The sequence below is a fragment of the Mastigoproctus giganteus genome, chromosome 5 (genome assembly GCF_048544385.1).
Source record: "Mastigoproctus giganteus isolate SK-2022 chromosome 5, ASM4854438v1, whole genome shotgun sequence".
NCBI classification, from domain to species: domain Eukaryota; kingdom Metazoa; phylum Arthropoda; class Arachnida; order Uropygi; family Thelyphonidae; genus Mastigoproctus; species Mastigoproctus giganteus.
In genome coordinates, this window is record NC_143579.1 from 234,015,659 (window position 1) to 234,034,451 (window position 18,793).

The following is an 18,793-nucleotide window of genomic DNA, read 5'->3' on the forward strand; positions in this document are numbered from 1 at the left end:
TGACAAATGTAAAGTACTACATATGGGAAACAGCAACCCCAGAGCAACGTATCAACTCTGTGGTACTACACTGACAGTGGTAGAGAATGAAAGGGACCTGGGGGTGGTGGTGCAGGCAGATATGAAGTTCTCTGAGCAGTGCAGACGAGCTGCAAGAGTAGCTCATGGTGTATTGTCAATGATATATAGGAATTTTTCTAGCAGGGATAAGGAGGTGATTATTCCCTTGTATAAGGCAATGGTCAGGCCACACCTAGAGTACTGTATACAGGCCTGGAGGCCTCATTTCAGGAAGGATGTAGAGCTGCTGGAACGAGTACAGAGAAGGGCAACTAGATTGGTGAATGGGACAAAGGGGTTCTCTTACGAAGAAAGGCTTAAGTTTTGCAAATTACAGTGTCTGGAAACTAGGCACCAGCGGGGTGATCTGATAGAGGTGTACAAAGCCTTGAATGGTTTGAGCATGCTCAATGCTGATGGGATTCTTCCTCTAGCTCAGAAAAATCACCTGAGAGGGCATAAATTCAAATTGAGGAAAGACAGATGTAGGATAGATGTGCGGAAATTTGCCTTTAGCCAGCGGGTGGTTGGTGGGTGGAACAGACTTCCATCCCTTGTCGTGGAAGTTGATAGCCTAAATAAGTTTAAGGCTCAGCTGGACAGGTATTTCGAACGAACAGAGGGGTGAAGTGGAAGTGGTTATTTTTATTTATTTATGTTACTTTTTTTTTTTTTTTTTTTTTTTGGCTGATGCTGCATAAGCTTGCTTTCTTGCATCAAATGCCTCTACTAATGCTAATGCTAATTTGTGTGGGTATTTTACAAGAAAGGGAGAATAATTTGCATTAAAAAGTAAATGAACATTTCTGAATCATTTGCCTACTATTGCAGATATGTTGCAGCCTTCAAAAATAACAGCTTCCTAACTGTGTAATGAATTAAGGCAGGAAATCAAATTGTTTTGAAAAGGTTACTTAAATTGGTACATTTTTTTTTTTTTAACGAAAACCCCAAACACGAAAGATATCAAAACCTATAGTACTTAGTACCGTGCATGGGTTGAAGGAGAAGTATGGGGGGAGGGGGATGCCAGAAACTTTGTTCTAGAGACTAAACATGGGTTTCACCACTTCAAGCCTCCAATAAGCAAAGCGGTGGTATTTCATCAGTTGATAAAAGTCATCTACCACCTACTAAATGGAGTTTTTTCCGGAATACCCCAAGCATTTTTGTTACTTAGTAATAATAATAGAGGCATGTCATGCAAGAAAGCAAGCATATGAGCTTATGTAGCATCAGCCAAAAAAAAAATTCACACAACCATTTCCTCTAAATGTTTGTCCAGTTCTTCCTTGAATTTATTTAAGCTATCAACTTCCACAACAACAGATGGAAGTTTGTTCCAGCAATTAACCACTCGCTGGCTAAACGCAAATTTCCACACATCTATTTTACAACTGTCTTTCCAAAAAATGAATAGCAAAGCTTTTAAAAACATATTGTAGTTTTAAACGTTTTTCACCAACCTTATGTAGAAATAAAACACAAAGAAAACGAAAACTGGAATCTTGGTAACTATGTATTTATAATAAATTATATTTGTCTGTATTTACAATAAATTATATTTAACTTTACAACTAAAATATATGAAATATACATATAAAATATACATTAAAATGTACTGGGTTAAGAACAATAAAATACATTAAAATATACTAAATTAAAATCGATAAAACCAAAGCTTTCGAAGGCTCCTGCCTTCTTCTTCAGTGGTATTTTCTTTGTTCTGCGGTGCGTCTTTAAATACCAGCAGGTTCACGGTACTCATCACGTGTTTCATTCCCACGTGTTCCGTTCTCTTGTGTTATGGAACCGGAAGTGGCTCGAGAGTGGGTCATGTGGAACTGTTCATCCCTTCTGAGGATAGTAGCCTCAAAGAGGGGATGGATCCGCATTCCTCTATCTCTATTAATGTTGACTGTGGAACAGATCCGCAAACTCTCAAGCCACTTGCGGTCCCAGAACTTATTCGCCCAATCGGTGATGATAGCCTCGTCCGGGGAGATGTGGTGCTGCTTCTCCCAAAAATGCTCGGCCACGGCGGACTTACTATAGTCCGCACTTCTTATTGCCTTAGTGTGCTCCCCCAGACGGTCTTTGAGACGGCGTTTTGTTTCCCCTACATAACACTCCCCACAATCCAGGCATCTAATACTGTATACGACCCCACTTGCATTCTCTTTTTGAATGGGGTCCTTTACTTGTGACAAGATTGTGTGCAGCCTCCGCCCCGGAAGCTGCACACAACGCGTCTGATAATTTCTTAGTATTCTAGTTATGTGATCGGTTAGACCCGGATAGTAGGGAATATATGCAGTGGATACTGGCGTAAAAGATTCGCCTCTCCTCTGATTTCCTTTAATATATTTTTCTATAATCCTCTGGGGGCAGCCACATTTTGTAAGATCCATCGTGACGCGTTCATACTCTATCTTCCTATCCTCGGAGGTACTACAGTGTGATTTTGCCCTGTCAACTAATGTTCTAACCACACTGTTCCTATATGGTTGGCCTGAGCTGAATTGTAGTGCGAATATTGACCTTTACACATCGATTTCCTATAGACCTTAGTCTTTAGTTGTTGGTCTTCCCTACAGACCAACACATCTAGGAATGGCAAAACTCCTCCTTCTTCTGCCTCCGAGGTAAATTGTATGAACGGGGAGAAGCCATTTAAAATATTCAACACCTGATCTTCACTCCCCTTTCGAATAATTGAAAACGTATCATCTACGTATCTTTTCCAGGGGCGCATAGGGAGAACACTAACATTAAATATTCTTGCCTCGAGCTCCTCCATAGCTAAATTAGCTATAATTGCGCTAATGGGGGAGCCCATGGCTGTACCGTTACCCTGCTTATACATAGTATTATCAAACACCATAGTGGTGCTTGAGAGGCATAATTCTATACCTTTCTCAATATCCTCTAAATTTAATTGTGTTCTAGTATTTAGAGTAGTATCTCTCCGTAAGGCCATGTGTGCACAACGCACTCCATGGTCAATCGGAATACACGTAAATAGAGATTTCACGTCGAAAGATATCATAATTTCATTCTCTTCTATGCGTTGGCTTCTAATAAAATGCACAAAGTCTTTGCTGTCCTTAATACTAAATTCAGAAAGTCCTACTAATGGAGATAATAATTTGGCTAAGAAACCAGATAGTGCATATGTGGGACTGCCTATAAATGAAACTATGGGTCTAAGTGGTACACCCATTTTATGAATTTTGGGCAAGCCATAAAATCTTGGTATTTGGCTCCCTGTAGCATGCAGTACCCAATATTGTTCTTTGGAAATTTTGCTAGACTTAAGCCAACTCTGTACCATTCTATTCACTTGCCGTTCCAAGCTAAGCAGTGGACTTTTCTGAATAACCTTATAGGTTGTATGATCATTCAATAAATCCAACGCCTTATTTAGATATGCTTCCTTATCAAGAACCACCGTTGCCCTACCTTTGTCCGCGGGTAAGACCACAATGCTATCATCTTGCTTGAGGCTTTTTAGCGCTAATTTTTGCTTCACATTGAGATTAGAGGGGGCGTTTTTAGCTTGACTGAGGATGGCTGCTGTTTTAACTCTAATTTCATTAGCCATATCTTCGGGAAGTTTATTTATAGCTCTTTCCACGCCCATTGCTATTTCTGTAACGGGTATTCTGGACGGAATCATGGAAAATTTTGGTCCTAAATTTAGAACCTCCAATTGATCTTTAGTTAGTTGTTTACTGCTCATATTCACTATAAAATCCTTGGCAGTACTATCACTATTGCCTCTACACCTGGTTTGTTCTCTAAGTCTGTCAAACCTCCCCATTTGTCTTCGTCTATAGATGTCAGAAATTTGTTTTGTTTTAGTTGCCACTACACTAATCACTTCTGACAAGTGCACCGGAGTCATCTTGTCACTAATCTTAGTAAAGCACTGTCTTTTGTCTCTCCTAATGTGGTATAAATTCCTATGCAATTTCTCAATCTATATATTTAAGATCTTCTTTTGATACCACTTGGAAACGTTAAATAGTCGTTCATCTTCAAAAGGTAGCTTTGTTTGAAAGCCTCGAGGTATGAGATTGTGTGTCTTACATCGATGGGCAAACCTAAAATGTTGCTCATGTTTAGCCTCCCTAACACTATGCCTCTGGAATTCTCTGATGCACCGCACAATTGGATGGCCATAGCATCTAAATAATTCTTCAAACAGGCCTCTGAGGTTGGGTATGTTCATATTGTAGTTTTAAATGTTTTTCACCAACCTTATGTAGAAATAAAACACAAAGAAAACGAAAACTGGAATCTTGGTAACTATGTATTGGTAACTAAAAAAAGCCTCAAGCAAGATGATAGCATTGTGGTCTTACCCGCGGACAAAGGTAGGGCAACGGTGGTTCTTGATAAGGAAGCATATCTAAATAAGGCGTTGGATTTATTGAATGATCATACAACCTATAAGGTTATTCAGAAAAGTCCACTGCTTAGCTTGGAACGGCAAGTGAATAGAATGGTACAGAGTTGGCTTAAGTCTAGCAAAATTTCCAAAGAACAATATTGGGTACTGCATGCTACAGGGAGCCAAATACCAAGATTTTTTGGCTTGCCCAAAATTCATAAAATGGGTGTACCACTTAGACCCATAGTTTCATTTATAGGCAGTCCCACATATGCACTATCTGGTTTCTTAGCCAAATTATTATCTCCATTAGTAGGACTTTCTGAATTTAGTATTAAGGACAGCAAAGACTTTGTGCATTTTATTAGAAGCCAACGCATAGAAGAGAATGAAATTATGATATCTTTCGACGTGAAATCTCTATTTACGTGTATTCCGATTGACCATGGAGTGCGTTGTGCCCACATGGCCTTACGGAGAGATACTACTCTAAATACTAGAACACAATTAAATTTAGAGGATATTGAGAAAGGTATAGAATTATGCCTCTCAAGCACCACTATGGTGTTTGATAATACTATGTATAAGCAGGTTAACGGTACAGCCATGGGCTCCCCCATTAGCGCAATTATAGCTAATTTAGCTGTGGAGGAGCTCGAGGCTAGAATATTTAATGTTAGTGTTCTCCCTATGCGCCCCTGGAAAAGATACGTAGATGATACGTTTTCAATTATTCGAAAGGGGAGTGAAGATCAGGTGTTGAATATTTTAAATGGCTTCTCCCCGTTCATACAATTTACCTCGGAGGCAGAAGAAGGAGGAGTTTTGCCGTTCCTAGATGTGTTGGTCTGTAGGGAAGACCAACAACTAAAGACTAAGGTCTATAGGAAATCGATGTGTAAAGGTCAATATTCGCACTACAATTCAGCTCAGGCCAACCATATAGGAACAGTGTGGTTAGAACATTAGTTGACAGGGCAAAATCACACTGTAGTACCTCCGAGGATAGGAAGATAGAGTATGAACGCGTCACGATGGATCTTACAAAATGTGGCTGCCCCCAGAGGATTATAGAAAAATATATTAAAGGAAATCAGAGGAGAGGCGAATCTTTTACGCCAGTATCCACTGCATATATTCCCTACTATCCGGGTCTAACCGATCACATAACTAGAATACTAAGAAATTATCAGACGCGTTGTGTGCAGCTTCCGGGGCGGAGGCTGCACACAATCTTGTCACAAGTAAAGGACCCCATTCAAAAAGAGAATGCAAGTGGGGGTCGTATACAGTATTAGATGCCCAGATTGTGGGGAGTGTTATGTAGGGGAAACAAAACGCCGTCTCAAAGACCGTCTGGGGGAGCACACTAAGGCAATAAGAAGTGCGGACTATAGTAAGTCCGCCGTGGCCGAGCATTTTTGGGAGAAGCAGCACCACATCTCCCCGGACGAGGCTATCATCACCGATCGGGCGAATAAGTTCTGGGACCGCAAGTGGCTTGAGAGTTTGCGGATCCATCCCCTCTTTGAGGCTACTATCCTCAGAAGGGATGAACAGTTCCACATGACCCACTCTCGAGCCACTTCCGGTTCCATAACACAAGAGAACGGAACACGTGGGAATGAAACACGTGATGAGTACCGTGAACCTGCTGGTATTTAAAGACGCACCGCAGAACAAAGAAAATACCGCTGAAGAAGAAGGCAGGAGCCTTCGAAAGCTTTGGTTTTATCGATTTTAATTTAGTATATTTTATTGTTCTTAACCCAGTATATTTTAATGTATATTTTATATGTATATTTCATATATTTTAGTTGTAAAGTTAAATATAATTTATTGTAAATACAGACAAATATAATTTATTATAAATACATAGTTACCAAGATTCCAGTTTTCGTTTTCTTTGTGTTTTATTTCTACATAAGGTTGGTGAAAAACATTTAAAACTACAATATGAACATACCCAACCTCAGAGGCCTGTTTGAAGAATGCTTTTAAAAACGGTACTCACCTTGTATAAATCTGCAATAAATTTATTGGTAGATGGTGGCTAAATTTAGGTTGGAAGATGCATTAAAAAGAACTAAGGCGGAGAATGGGGTGAAAATATTTTAAACAGATTTTAAAATGAGAACAAGGAAGTAGAAGTGCAGAGCTCCAATCCTTGGTTGTCATAAAGAGGTTAAAGGACGCAAATGAAAAAAAAAAGAAAAAAGGAAGACTGGTGATGCCAATAGTCGTTACGAGGGACTTTCGTTGAATAAACCGTCATCAGTTGGCAAATGGGAGAGAAGTGAGTGCGTGTTGTATTTAAATTTTATCTATACTCTCGTGATGCTCTTTTTGACACGTGGGAACTTTAGCCGCGAGAGGTTCCAAGCCGGTGGGAGGTTGAAGGGAAGTTTAGGGTTAATAATATTGAGATTGGAATGGTGTTGGTACCATTCGATGGTGAGGGCTTCATATTGAAGAATTCTGTAGCTCAATCTAAGTTTAATAATGGTGATGGCAGAGTCAACAGGGGGGGGGGGTTATGGGTTTGAGCGTGGATTGTTAACTCAGTGCAGGATTGACTTGTCCTGAAACTGCACTTCTACTTCCTTGCGCTCATTTTAAAATCTGTTTAAAATATTTTCACCCCATTCTCCGCCTTAGTTCTTTTTAATGCATCTTCCAACCTAAATTTAGCCGCCATCTACCAATAAACTTATTGCAGATTTATACAAGGTGAGTACCGTTTTTTAAGTACTTGCTATTCATTTTTTAGTCAGATTTATCACAGTATTTTAAGATTACTATAATTTCACTATTGTCAAACTTATAAGATATTTTAATGTCATAATCAACACCTTATCTGCACCGGGTCAATAACCTTTTATATACTTTTAATCTCATCTCTGATGCTCTTAGACATGCCTGATAGGAAAATACAACTCTCCAAAGCGCTTATCAAATATTTCTCCAGCAAATTATACATAGCTTTCCTACAAAAATGCTTATATCACAACGTTATCCCCAAATTCGCCTGCATTTTCCCCAAAAATATCTGTAAAAAATACCCACATATCATACACTGCACGTCCATCACAATCATACATGAAGAACTTAAGAAAATATTTAACAAAAAACATCAACTTTTAAACTGTCTACACCAATTAAGATTCTTCCTCAAAAGATACATGCCACCGCACGCCTGGATTGAATATATTAACCACAACAATATACATATCAACGCTACCATCCAACACATAGCACAAAAAATGGAACACACTCACATCCAACCCCCCCCCCCCCCCCAAATCTCCATCATCAACCTCTCCTCAAAATCCTTCACCCTTTCCGAACTCTCCGGCCTAGAATTTGGCTTCAATTTTGCCATTAAAGAACAACACTATCCAATAAAAGATTGTATAATCGAACGCCAGTCCAAACTGGACCAACATCCCGATAAGTGGCGACTTATACACCAGTCTAACAGGATAATAAATTCTAAACTCACATCTCTCCCTAACATAAAAAAACAACAACTCTCGGATTTACAAAGACTAAGCAAAACCCCAAATATCATCATCCAAAAAGCTGACAAAGGAGACACGATCGTTATCCTGGACAAGAACACCTACACAGAAAAAATGGAATTAATTTTAGCCGACCAAGATACGTATACAAATGACAGCAACCACAACATTACAAAACTCAAAAATAAACTTGACACAATTCTTAGAAAACTCAGACAGAACAAAGAAACCAACCTCTTTACATTACAACAGATAGGTATTCGCAACAACATTCTGCTGCACATGTCCGGAATAACCAAGTTGCACAAACCTGGCCACCCACTAAGACCTATTGTTTCTTTTAGTAGATCAGCTTTTGCTAATTTATCCGCTTTCCTTGTCAAAATTATATCCCTATTCACTCGATTCTCTACATTCAAAATTAATAATACCAACCAAGCCTTCCAAAAAATCAGTAACACCACCACATCCGACGGAGACGTATTAGCTTCTTTTGACGTCATATCCCTATACACTTATGTGCATATTTCTTTCACCCTACAAACATTACGCGTACTTCTAACAGCTGATGACACTTTAACGAAACGTACCTCTCTTTCAGTGACCACATCCTTGAACTCACCACTCTTTTACTAAACGCTAGATATTCTAGATTTAATAATAAAATTTATCGACAAACATTCGGTTTACCAATGGCATTTCTGCCCCCCTTTCTGAAATTTATCTTGCCACTATTGAAAATCAATTTTACAACCTTTCCCTTCTGAAATTAAATTATACATATGCTACGTATATGGTAAATTATACATATACGTAAAATATACTACGTAAATTATACATATACGTATATGCTACTATTCCTAATAATAGGCAACAGAACAACCATAGACAATCTCTTTTTAAAATTCAACACAATATATGACAGGCTAAACCTTACCCTCAAAATCACAATGAACAACCAGATTAATTTTCTTAATCTTACTATTTATTCAACAGACATTTAAATACAAAGATTTTTAGAAAAAACACGCACACCAGTAAATATCTACATTTCACTTCACGTCATCCCCTTAGTACCAATAAAGCCGTCCTACACAACCAAATCTACAACGCTATCAAATTCAGCTCTTCACAAAACGATCTACACAATGAACTTCAATACCTTACTGATGAATTCATAGCCAGGAGCTAACCCCCCCCTCAACTCATCCAACATACAATATCCACCTTTAAAAACAGTATTAATAACCCCACCAGACACAGTAACAAGACAAATACTCGCATAGTTCTCCCTTATCATAGTGAACTTGCAGCACAATTCCGGCGTATATTCAAAGATACCGATATTTCCCTCACCTTCTCTACTTACAATAAACTAGGTTCCCTATTTAATTCTTATAAAGATACACACAAATATCCCATCAACGATCTCAACAATATAATATATCTCATAATATGCCAATCAAACTGCGACACCTGTTACATCGGCAGCACTACCATCAAATTCGGTTCCTCCACAACTTCCAATACCCGCACACACTAACATTTCAACAGTTTCAGGACAAGTCAATCCTGCACTGAGTTAATAATCCACGCTCAAACCCATAACCACACCCCCCTTGTTGACTCTGCCATCACCATTATTAAACTTAGATTGAGCTACAGAATTCTTCAATATGAAACCCTCACCATCGAATGGTACCAACACCATTCCGATCTCAATATTATTAACATTAAACTTCCCTTCAACCTCTCACTGGCTTGGAACCTCTCACAGCTAAAGTTCCCACGTGTCAAAAAGAGCATCATGAGAGTATAGATAAGCTTTAAATACAACATGTGCTCACTTCTCTCCCATTTGCCAACTGATGGCAATTTATTCAACGAAAGTCCCTCGTAACGACTATTGGCATCACCGGTCTTCTTTTTTTCTTCTTTTTTTTCATTTTAACCTCTTTATGACAACCAAGGATTGGAGATCTGCACTTCTACTTCCTTGCACTCATTTTAAAATCTGTTTAAAATATTTTCACCCCATTCTCCGCCTTAGTTCTTTTTAATGCATCTTCCAACCTAAATTTAGCCAACATCTATCAATAAATTTATTGCTGATTTATACAAGGTGAGTACTGTTTTTTAAGCACTTTCTATTCATTTTTTATTCAGCTTTATCACGGTATTATAAGATTACTATAATTTCACTGTTGTCAACTGTCTTTCCTCAATTTGAATTTATGCCTCCTTAGGTTCGTAATCTGAGCAAGTGGAAGAATCCCATCAGAATTCAACATGTTCAATCCATTCAAGGCCTTACACACCTGTCAGATCACCTCGCAGGTGCCTAGTCTCCGGCTGCAGTAATTTGCAGAACTTAAGCCTCTCTTGGTAAGAGGATCCCTTCATTCCCCTCACCAATCTTGTTGCCCTTCTCTGTACATGCTCAAGCAAATCTACATCCTTCATAAAATGAAGCCTCCAGACCTGTACGCAGTACTCAAGGCGTGGCCTGACAGTTGCCTTATACAAAGGGATAATCACCTCCTTTTCTCTGCTAGCAAAATTCCTGTACATCATTGACAAAACCCTATGACCTGCTCTTGCAGCCTGTCTGCATTGCTCAGAAAACTTCATATCTGACTGCACAATTACTCCCAGATCTTTTTCATTTTCTACCACCCTAAGTGTAGTACCACACAGTTGGTACGTTCCTCTGGGGTTACTTCTACCGATGGCACCTCCATAGCCAGGTGGGCAGGAGCAGCAGCGCGTAGTACACGCTTCTTGATTAGACCAGAGGTCGAGCCTGTGACCACCAAATACGGAGGATGCGGAAAGGTCAGGGAATGACCACCGTATATCCCCGGAGCAATATGGCCTTAGTTGCTAATGCTCCTAAAAACTAAATAACAACAACTTCTGCCCATATGCAGTACTTTGCATTTGTCAAAGTTAAACTTCAGTTGCCACTTCTCAGCCCATCTGCCCAAATCTTCTAGATCCTGTTGCAGTAGGCCACTGCCATTACTAGCCCCGGGTGCCAAGCGTTCCATGGCCAAGCGATTTGTAGTGCATTTCTAAAAGCGATTTCTGCAAAGAGTATTTGAGCAAACAGATTCTATTTTTTGTTTCAAAAACCGTTTTCTTGATTTCTTTTTATATTCAAGTAGCACTTTCACTCTACAAGAAGTAGGGAAAGGCCCAGAAAGGGAATCCACCTTTCTGTTTTTTTTCTATAAATACTAATTACTAACCCAGCCGCTTGGTCACCTCGTGGCACTGCTCCTGCCTCCCCGTGGCGGGGCCGGTAACCTGGGTGGAAAAGATAATCCCCCAGGGCCAAAAGGAGCAAACAGATTCTATTTTTTGTTTCAAAAACCGTTTTCTTGATTTCTTTGTATATTCAAGTAGCACTTTCACTCTACAAGAAGTAGGGAAAGGCCCAGAAAGGGAATCCACCTTTCTGTTTTTTTTCTATAAATACTAATTACTAACCCAGCCGCTTGGTCACCTCGTGGCACTGCTCCTGCCTCCCCGTGGCAGGGCCGGTAACCTGGGTGGAAAAGATAATCCCCCAGGGCCAAAAGGAGCCATCATGGATTCTACAAATTTTCCACCCTTAGAGCCTTCAAGCTCAAGACCAGAATATTGTAATGAAGACAAGGAAAATAGCCAACCCAAAAGGCTTCGAACAGAAACACACTATTCAGACATTCCCAATTTTTTGGTGATACACTCCCTGTCTACCCAGCCTGTGGGTAAGTTATCTCCGTTCGTGATTCAAAGACATCTAGAATCTATTGCAGGATCACCAAAAATGGTAAAGCGACTCCAATCCGGAGATATCCTGATTGAAACAGCCACCACAAAACATTCGGAGTGGCTATTAAAGACAACGACATTTGGTGGGTTGCCAGTATCTGTTACTCCCCACAATACCTTAAATTCATCAAAAGGTGTCATCACAGAATGGGACTTGATTACTGTGTCTGAGGATGAATTAGTACAAGAACTTAGCAACCAAAAGGTAATCAGCGCTAAAAGAATAATGACAAAAAAAGATGGAAATCTCATTCCAACTCGTTCCATCATTTTAACTTTTAGTACTCCTGATTTGCCATCCTCAGTAAAAGCTGGATATTTAAACTGCCGAATTCGTCCATACATCCCAAATCCTCTTCGCTGTTTTAAATGCCAGAAATATGGCCATTCACAGCAGGCATGCAGAGGTGACGCCATCTGTCCTATTTGTGGAGCAAAGGATCATACGCAGGCAGATTGTCCAGCCGCAATTCCCATCTGCCCCAACTGCAAAGGCAATCACCCCGCATTTTCTAAAACATGTGAAATGTGGAAAACAGGTAGGAATATCCAAAAATATAAAGTAGAACATAAAGTCACATTTCCTGAGGCACGCAGACAAATAATGCTGACCATGCCAAGTCCATCTTATGCCTCTCGAACCCGAAGTTTTCATACAACTGCAATTCAAACAGATGTGTCGATACCGCCCAACGTCTCACTAGCTAATTGGGTTAAAGCTACTATATCAACCACAGGAAAAGAAAATTCTAAAACGAAAACCAGCAATGCCACCAACACCCCAATTAGTATCCCAAATGATACTGTGACAGTCTCAAATGACACAGAAAAATTCCCAATTGAGACTCGGACAGTTCCGCATAACAAAGAAAAACTAAAAACTGCTAAAGATAACAATAAACCTGAATCATCAACCAGTAGTATGGAAGTAGATGTAAACCCAGATCATGAAGAACCTATACTAGAACTTCACGCAAATGACACGATGGATACTGGACGCCCTACTTTCCCGAAAAAAGACAGAAAAAAATCCTCTTCAAACAAAAAACAGTCAGATGATTCATCCTCATCTAAACCAAAATGAACCAGAACATCTTACAATGGAATTGCAGAGGCTTTCGTTCCAACACAGACGATATTCAATACCTAATTAACCAATATTCTCTGGTTGCCTTTTGTTTACAGGAAACTTATCTAACCACACAAATTTCTCCTTCGATAAAGAACTATTGCATTTATCGAAGAGATCGAAATACTGCTAACGCTGCCCATGGTGGTGTGGCAATCCTAGTAAATTCAAAGATCCCATCTAAACATATCCCACTCCAAACTGAAATAGAAGCTGTTGCTGTTCGTATAACTCTCCATGGTACAATAACACTAGTCTCAATCTATCTACCACCAAACTGTACTTACTCTTTAAAAGATCTTGAAGACCTCTTTATACAGATACCTCCACCTTTCTGTATATTAGGGGACTTTAACGGGCACCACCCATTATGGGGCTCTACTAAATTGGATAGATGCGGTAGACTTAATTGAAAGTTTTTTAGAGGCACTAAATCTCACTGTACTCAATACAGGTGCACCGACACACGTACAGCTCCCAGCAGGACACACCTCCGCAATAGATCTCTCAATTTGTTCACCAGTACTAGTCCCAACCATAGAGTGGTATGTAATAAACGATCCCATGGGCAGTGACCACTTCCCAATAGTATGCAACTTTCTGAAAGCAAAGACTCCTTCATTTCAACCCTGCAGAAAGTGGAAATTTGTCCGAGCAGACTGGGCAAAATTTCAGTCATCAATCGACTTTGATGAGGAAAAAATCTGCCTCCAGCATATTGATAATGTGACAGAATACATCACGTCGCATCTTCTAAATGTGGCTAAAGACACGATACCACTATCAAATCCGCCGGGCCGAAAGCATTATAACTACTGGTGGAATGACAAATGGAATGACCACAGCAAAGAGAGCAAAAAATAAAGCCTGGAATTTGTTTCGGCAGTGCCCAAGCACAGTCAATCTCCTTAATTATAAGAAATTAAGGGCAAAAGCACGCTTTATACAAAAGCAAGCAAAGAAAGAATCCTGGACCCGTTTTGCATCCAGTTTTCACAGAAATACTGATCCCAAAATAATATGGAAAAGAATTAGACAGCTGTCTGGTAAGTTTCCTACCATACCTTCTCCAATCCTCTCCTGGAATGGGCAAGATATATCTAATCCTGTAGATATAGCCAATGCTTTGGGCAATATTTTTGCAGAAATCTCAGCAACATCAGCCTATACTAGCTCATTCCAAAGAATTAAAAACACTAAAGAAAAGCATGGTATTAATTTTGAAACTTCAAGCCTTCTCCCATATAATAAACCTCTGCAATATTCTGAACTGTTACATGTCATTAGAACAGCGCGCAATGGTGCTGTTGGACCAGATGGAATTTATTATGTTATGCTACAACATCTTAATGACAAAGCTTTGCGTCTCCTCCTAGTCTTTTACAATCGTATATTTTTAGAAAATGTTTTTCCAGTTTCTTGGCATCACTCTACAGTTTTGGCATTCCTAAAACCTGGAAAAGATCCATCCAACCCATATAGCTATAGACCCATATCTCTCTCAAGCTGCCTCAGTAAAATCCTTGAGAAAATTATCCACAGAAGACTTATCTGGATCATTGAGTCGGAAGAGCTAACGAGTCATAGTCAATATGGCTTTCGTCAAAACAGGTCATGCTTAGACCTTATGGTCAAGGCTGAATTTGCCATCCGTAATGCTTTTGTCAAACATGAACATCTAGTAATGGTTTCAATAGACATAGAGAAGGCATTTGATACCACCTGGAGGCATGGTATACTTAGTGATCTGTACTTTCTCGGACTACGTGGCAACCTCCCTATATTTATTAAGAACTTTCTACATACTAGATCATTTCAAGTTCGATACCAACATGCCCTCTCTTCAACTTTCATTCAGGAAGAAGGTGTTCCCCAGGGATCAGTATTGAGTGCCACTCTTTTTGCTATTAGAATTGATTCCATCACCAAACAGCTTCCAAACACAATTGAGACTTATCTATATGCAGATGACCTTTCCATCTCCTGCCATTCCCAAAACATGAGATCTATTGAAAGACAGCTTCAAATTTCACTAAATAAAATACAACAATGGGCCAGCCTCAACGGCTACCGACTCTCTCAGCAGAAAACAACTGCAATCCATTTTTGCAGACAACGAAAACTTCATCCGGATCCCGAACTTCAAATTTCCAATGTCTCCATCCCAATCGCTACTAACATCAGATTTCTAGGATTAATCCTTGACCACAAATTAAATTTCCTAGATCATATTAAAAATGTACGGACTTCCTGTCTGAAAAAGATAAACATACTGAGAGCTTTATCCGCCCGAACGTGGGGTGCAGATCGTACCTCCCTGCTTCGGTTGTACAAGGCATTAATCAGATCTCGTCTCGATTATGGTGCTCCAATCTATGATTCTGCCAGAAAGAGTGCATTATGCTGGCTTGATCCTATTCAACACAGTGCTTTGAGAATTGCAATTGGTGCGTTCAGAACGTCGCCAGCACATAGTCTCTACATAGAAGCTCACGAGCCCCCACTAACTTTACGCAGGAAAACACTGTTATTGAAATGTGCTGTCAAGATACAAAGTTGTGCCTCTCATCCCGTTCAGTCATACCTTTTAAACCCACCATTAGAAAACCTATACAGAAACAAACCCAGCATAGTTAAACCAGTTGGTCTTCGCCTTCTTGAACTGGCGCAGGTTTGGAATATTTCCATCCGGAAAGTACAGCAGATACCTACCTTTACTCAACCACCATGGGCTCCTCCTCCTCTTCCAACATGTGACACTTACCTCTGCCAATGGAGAAAGAATACTTTGCAAGCAACAAACTTCAAACAAGTTCATGATGTTCACATTCAAAGATATATTGATTTCTACCAAATTTATACAGATGGCTCTAAATCTAATTCAATTGTTGGAGCAGCTGCAGTGTTTCCAAATACAGTTGTATCAGTATCCCTTCCATCAGATTTTAGTATATTTTCTGCTGAATTGTATGCAATAAAACTTGCTTTAGTGATTGTCGCTAAGTAATTGCGAAGATAAAGTTCACCCTGTTCTAGATGAAATCAGAAGCTTGTTACTACAAATCAAAAAACGTCACCAATTGGTTGCTTTTTGTTGGATTCCAGCCCATTCCGGTATTTTAGGCAATGAACTGGCAGATAAAGCTGCAAAAAATCCAACTACCTTTGATTTAACCAATATCCCTGTTCCAGCATCAGATTGTGTACTAACTGTTCATGCTGCTTGCCTATCACAATGGACAGCACTCTGGCACTCTCAGACTAATAATAAACTCTTTCAGTTTAAACAAGATCCGAAAATTTGGCGTTCCAGTATCCGTACATAGAGACGAGAAGAAGTAGTCCTTTCAAGGGCAAGAATAGGTCATACTCATCTGACACATCTTTATTTACTCACAGGAGGTGATCCACCACAGTGTACACATTGCTCTAACAACTTGACTGTTAGACATATTCTCATTGGCTGCCCCTACTATAAACAACACAGAGCTTCATCCTTGATCTCACTGATAAATAATCGTAAACCAATAACTCTTGAAAATCTCATTGGTGATAAGGCAAATATTTCTGAATTTTTTGACTTCCTCAAGCAAACTGGACTTTTTAATAATTTCTGATTTCAAATTTTCTTTTGATTTTATGGAAATTCCTCATCTCTTAAAATAATAAGTGAATAGGCACATTATAGCCATAGATGCTTATGTGCCATTAAGCCTCCATAACAACAACTGCCATTACTGTCATTAACAACTCTGCCAACCTTTGTATCATCTGCAAACTTCAACATTAAGCCTGATATACCTTCATCAATATCATTGATAAATGTACAAAACAACAGTGGGCCCAACACTGAACCCTGTGGAACTCCACTAATGACATTAGTCCATGATTACTACCATCTGTCTTCTTCCACTCATCCACTCTTTTATCCATTGGAACAGCTTACCTTTAATACCACTCTGCTCCAATTTGTACAGTAGTTTTCCGTGTGCAACAATGTCAAAAGCTTTCCACTATTTTATTAGCTAAATAATCCACTATAATTGGTAACTTTGTTTTTTGTTTTTTTTTTTTTTTTTCACAAGAAATATTTTATACTCAATGTCACCTCTCTTTGCCTCCTTCCTTGTTAACATACTGTTATTCAATTTACTTGTTAGTAAATAAATATACATACATACATTAGTATGTATAAATAAACTTACTGAAATTTTTTTACCAGTTATTTTATTGTTTCTCTGTTTAATATCCCTTTATATTTAACATTCTATTTATTCTTATTTTTACAGGTCTTAGAAGGATTGGATTATTTGCACAGTAAATGTAAAATAATACACACAGATATTAAGCCTGAAAATATCCTTATAGCAGTTGATGAAACTTACGTCAGAAAATTAGCTTATGAAGCTACTCAGTGGCAGAAAATGGGATTACGGTTACCAGGTTCATTAGGTAAGTTTACTATTTTAGGTTCCTGTAATGCTCCAGAACCTTCACAGTGTTTTTAATGGGCTCATAAATCAGTCCATTCAATATCATATAAGTTAGTCCAGCATTTGCAGTAAAATATATGTAAAGTACCTTATGATATCACTCCTATCACTTCCCAAGACACTGGAAATTTGTTGTGAAATTTGAAAACACCAAAATTTTCTGAGAAGCAACTTTTTGTGTTCTAAAATTTGCTTCATAGTCTTACATTTCCTACATTCACGAAGACTAAGAAGAAATTTATAGGCTATTAAAAACAGATAATATTAGTAGGTGGTGGTAAGCTTCAGGACAATTTTTAAGCTTTTGTTAATGATTCCATTTTTCAGTCTGAAGAGAATTTAAATTCTATTTAAATTGTAAAACTTTATATAAAGCTTGCTTTTTTTATTTTATTATTATTTTTTTCACAAAGGGAAGTATTTAATATTACTGTGCAGCTGACCAATTTTCATCTTATTGGAAATTATTGGCTGTTATTGGTGTGTGCGTGTGCATGCGCTGATGAACTGTATGACATGAAAATAATGTTCCTTGATGTGCTTGTATGAACTATGATTTAAAAGTTTGTGAACCTTGTACTTACTGCATTTAGTGACCATTCCGTGCTGTAACCTTTAAATAAATTTCTTTTTAACTGACATCTTTTGAACAATTGTAATTTGTGATTCTTTCAGTCACATTGGAGTTGTCGATCATCTCCCTTCAGTGTGAGCTTAAGATTTGGAAAAGTGATACAGTACGGATCTGCTGAGTACAAAGACTGACAGACAGCAATCATGCAAGGTTTTCCCCCCCACAAATTTCTACATACTGAAATAAGAGTGATCAGGAGTGCTGTTGTGGTGGGGAAACTAATCTCCAGTGCACTATTTCTTCGGACATTTTCACCACACATCTTCCCATAGACTCCATAGAACATTCTTTTAGGAACATTGGTTCAGCATGTTTGTTCCTGTGGGATGAATTTTTGATGCACAATCCCAAAAAAAAATCACGTTGCTCTTCACATTGAAAACACATTTGTCTGTCTTCATGTATGGTGATTTTGGACACTCCCATTGCGAAGACTTGTTTTGTTCAGGGACTGTACCTGTAAACCCATTTTTCTTCACCTGTGATATTATAAAGGAATTGCGGATCTCTGAAGTGGTTCCTGAAGGTCTTAGCATATGATGACCTAATTTTGCTTTTCCATTGCCAGTCAGCAAATGTGGCATGAATTATGTGGCAATATGTTAATCCAAGTTTTCCCTCTAAATGTTTTGGCAAGAGCAAATTGTGATTAAAATTTTATTAGTCAAATTCCAGGTAGTCAGATGCCCATGTTTGCGAAAAATTTGTAAAATCTGTAAGTGTGGAACTCAACCTCCATAT

General features: G+C 38.8%; 1 protein-coding gene across 1 annotated transcript in view; it reads left to right on the forward strand.

Annotated features, from left to right (window-relative positions):
• LOC150086288 (SRSF protein kinase 3-like) overlaps positions 1-18,793 on the forward strand; it is a 406,569-nt gene that overhangs the window by 143,307 nt on the left and 244,469 nt on the right. The window contains exon 8 of the mRNA XM_090374450.1: positions 17,215-17,377. Coding sequence (XP_090230576.1) covers positions 17,215-17,377 — 163 coding nt within the window. The remainder of the gene's footprint in view (positions 1-17,214; positions 17,378-18,793) is intronic.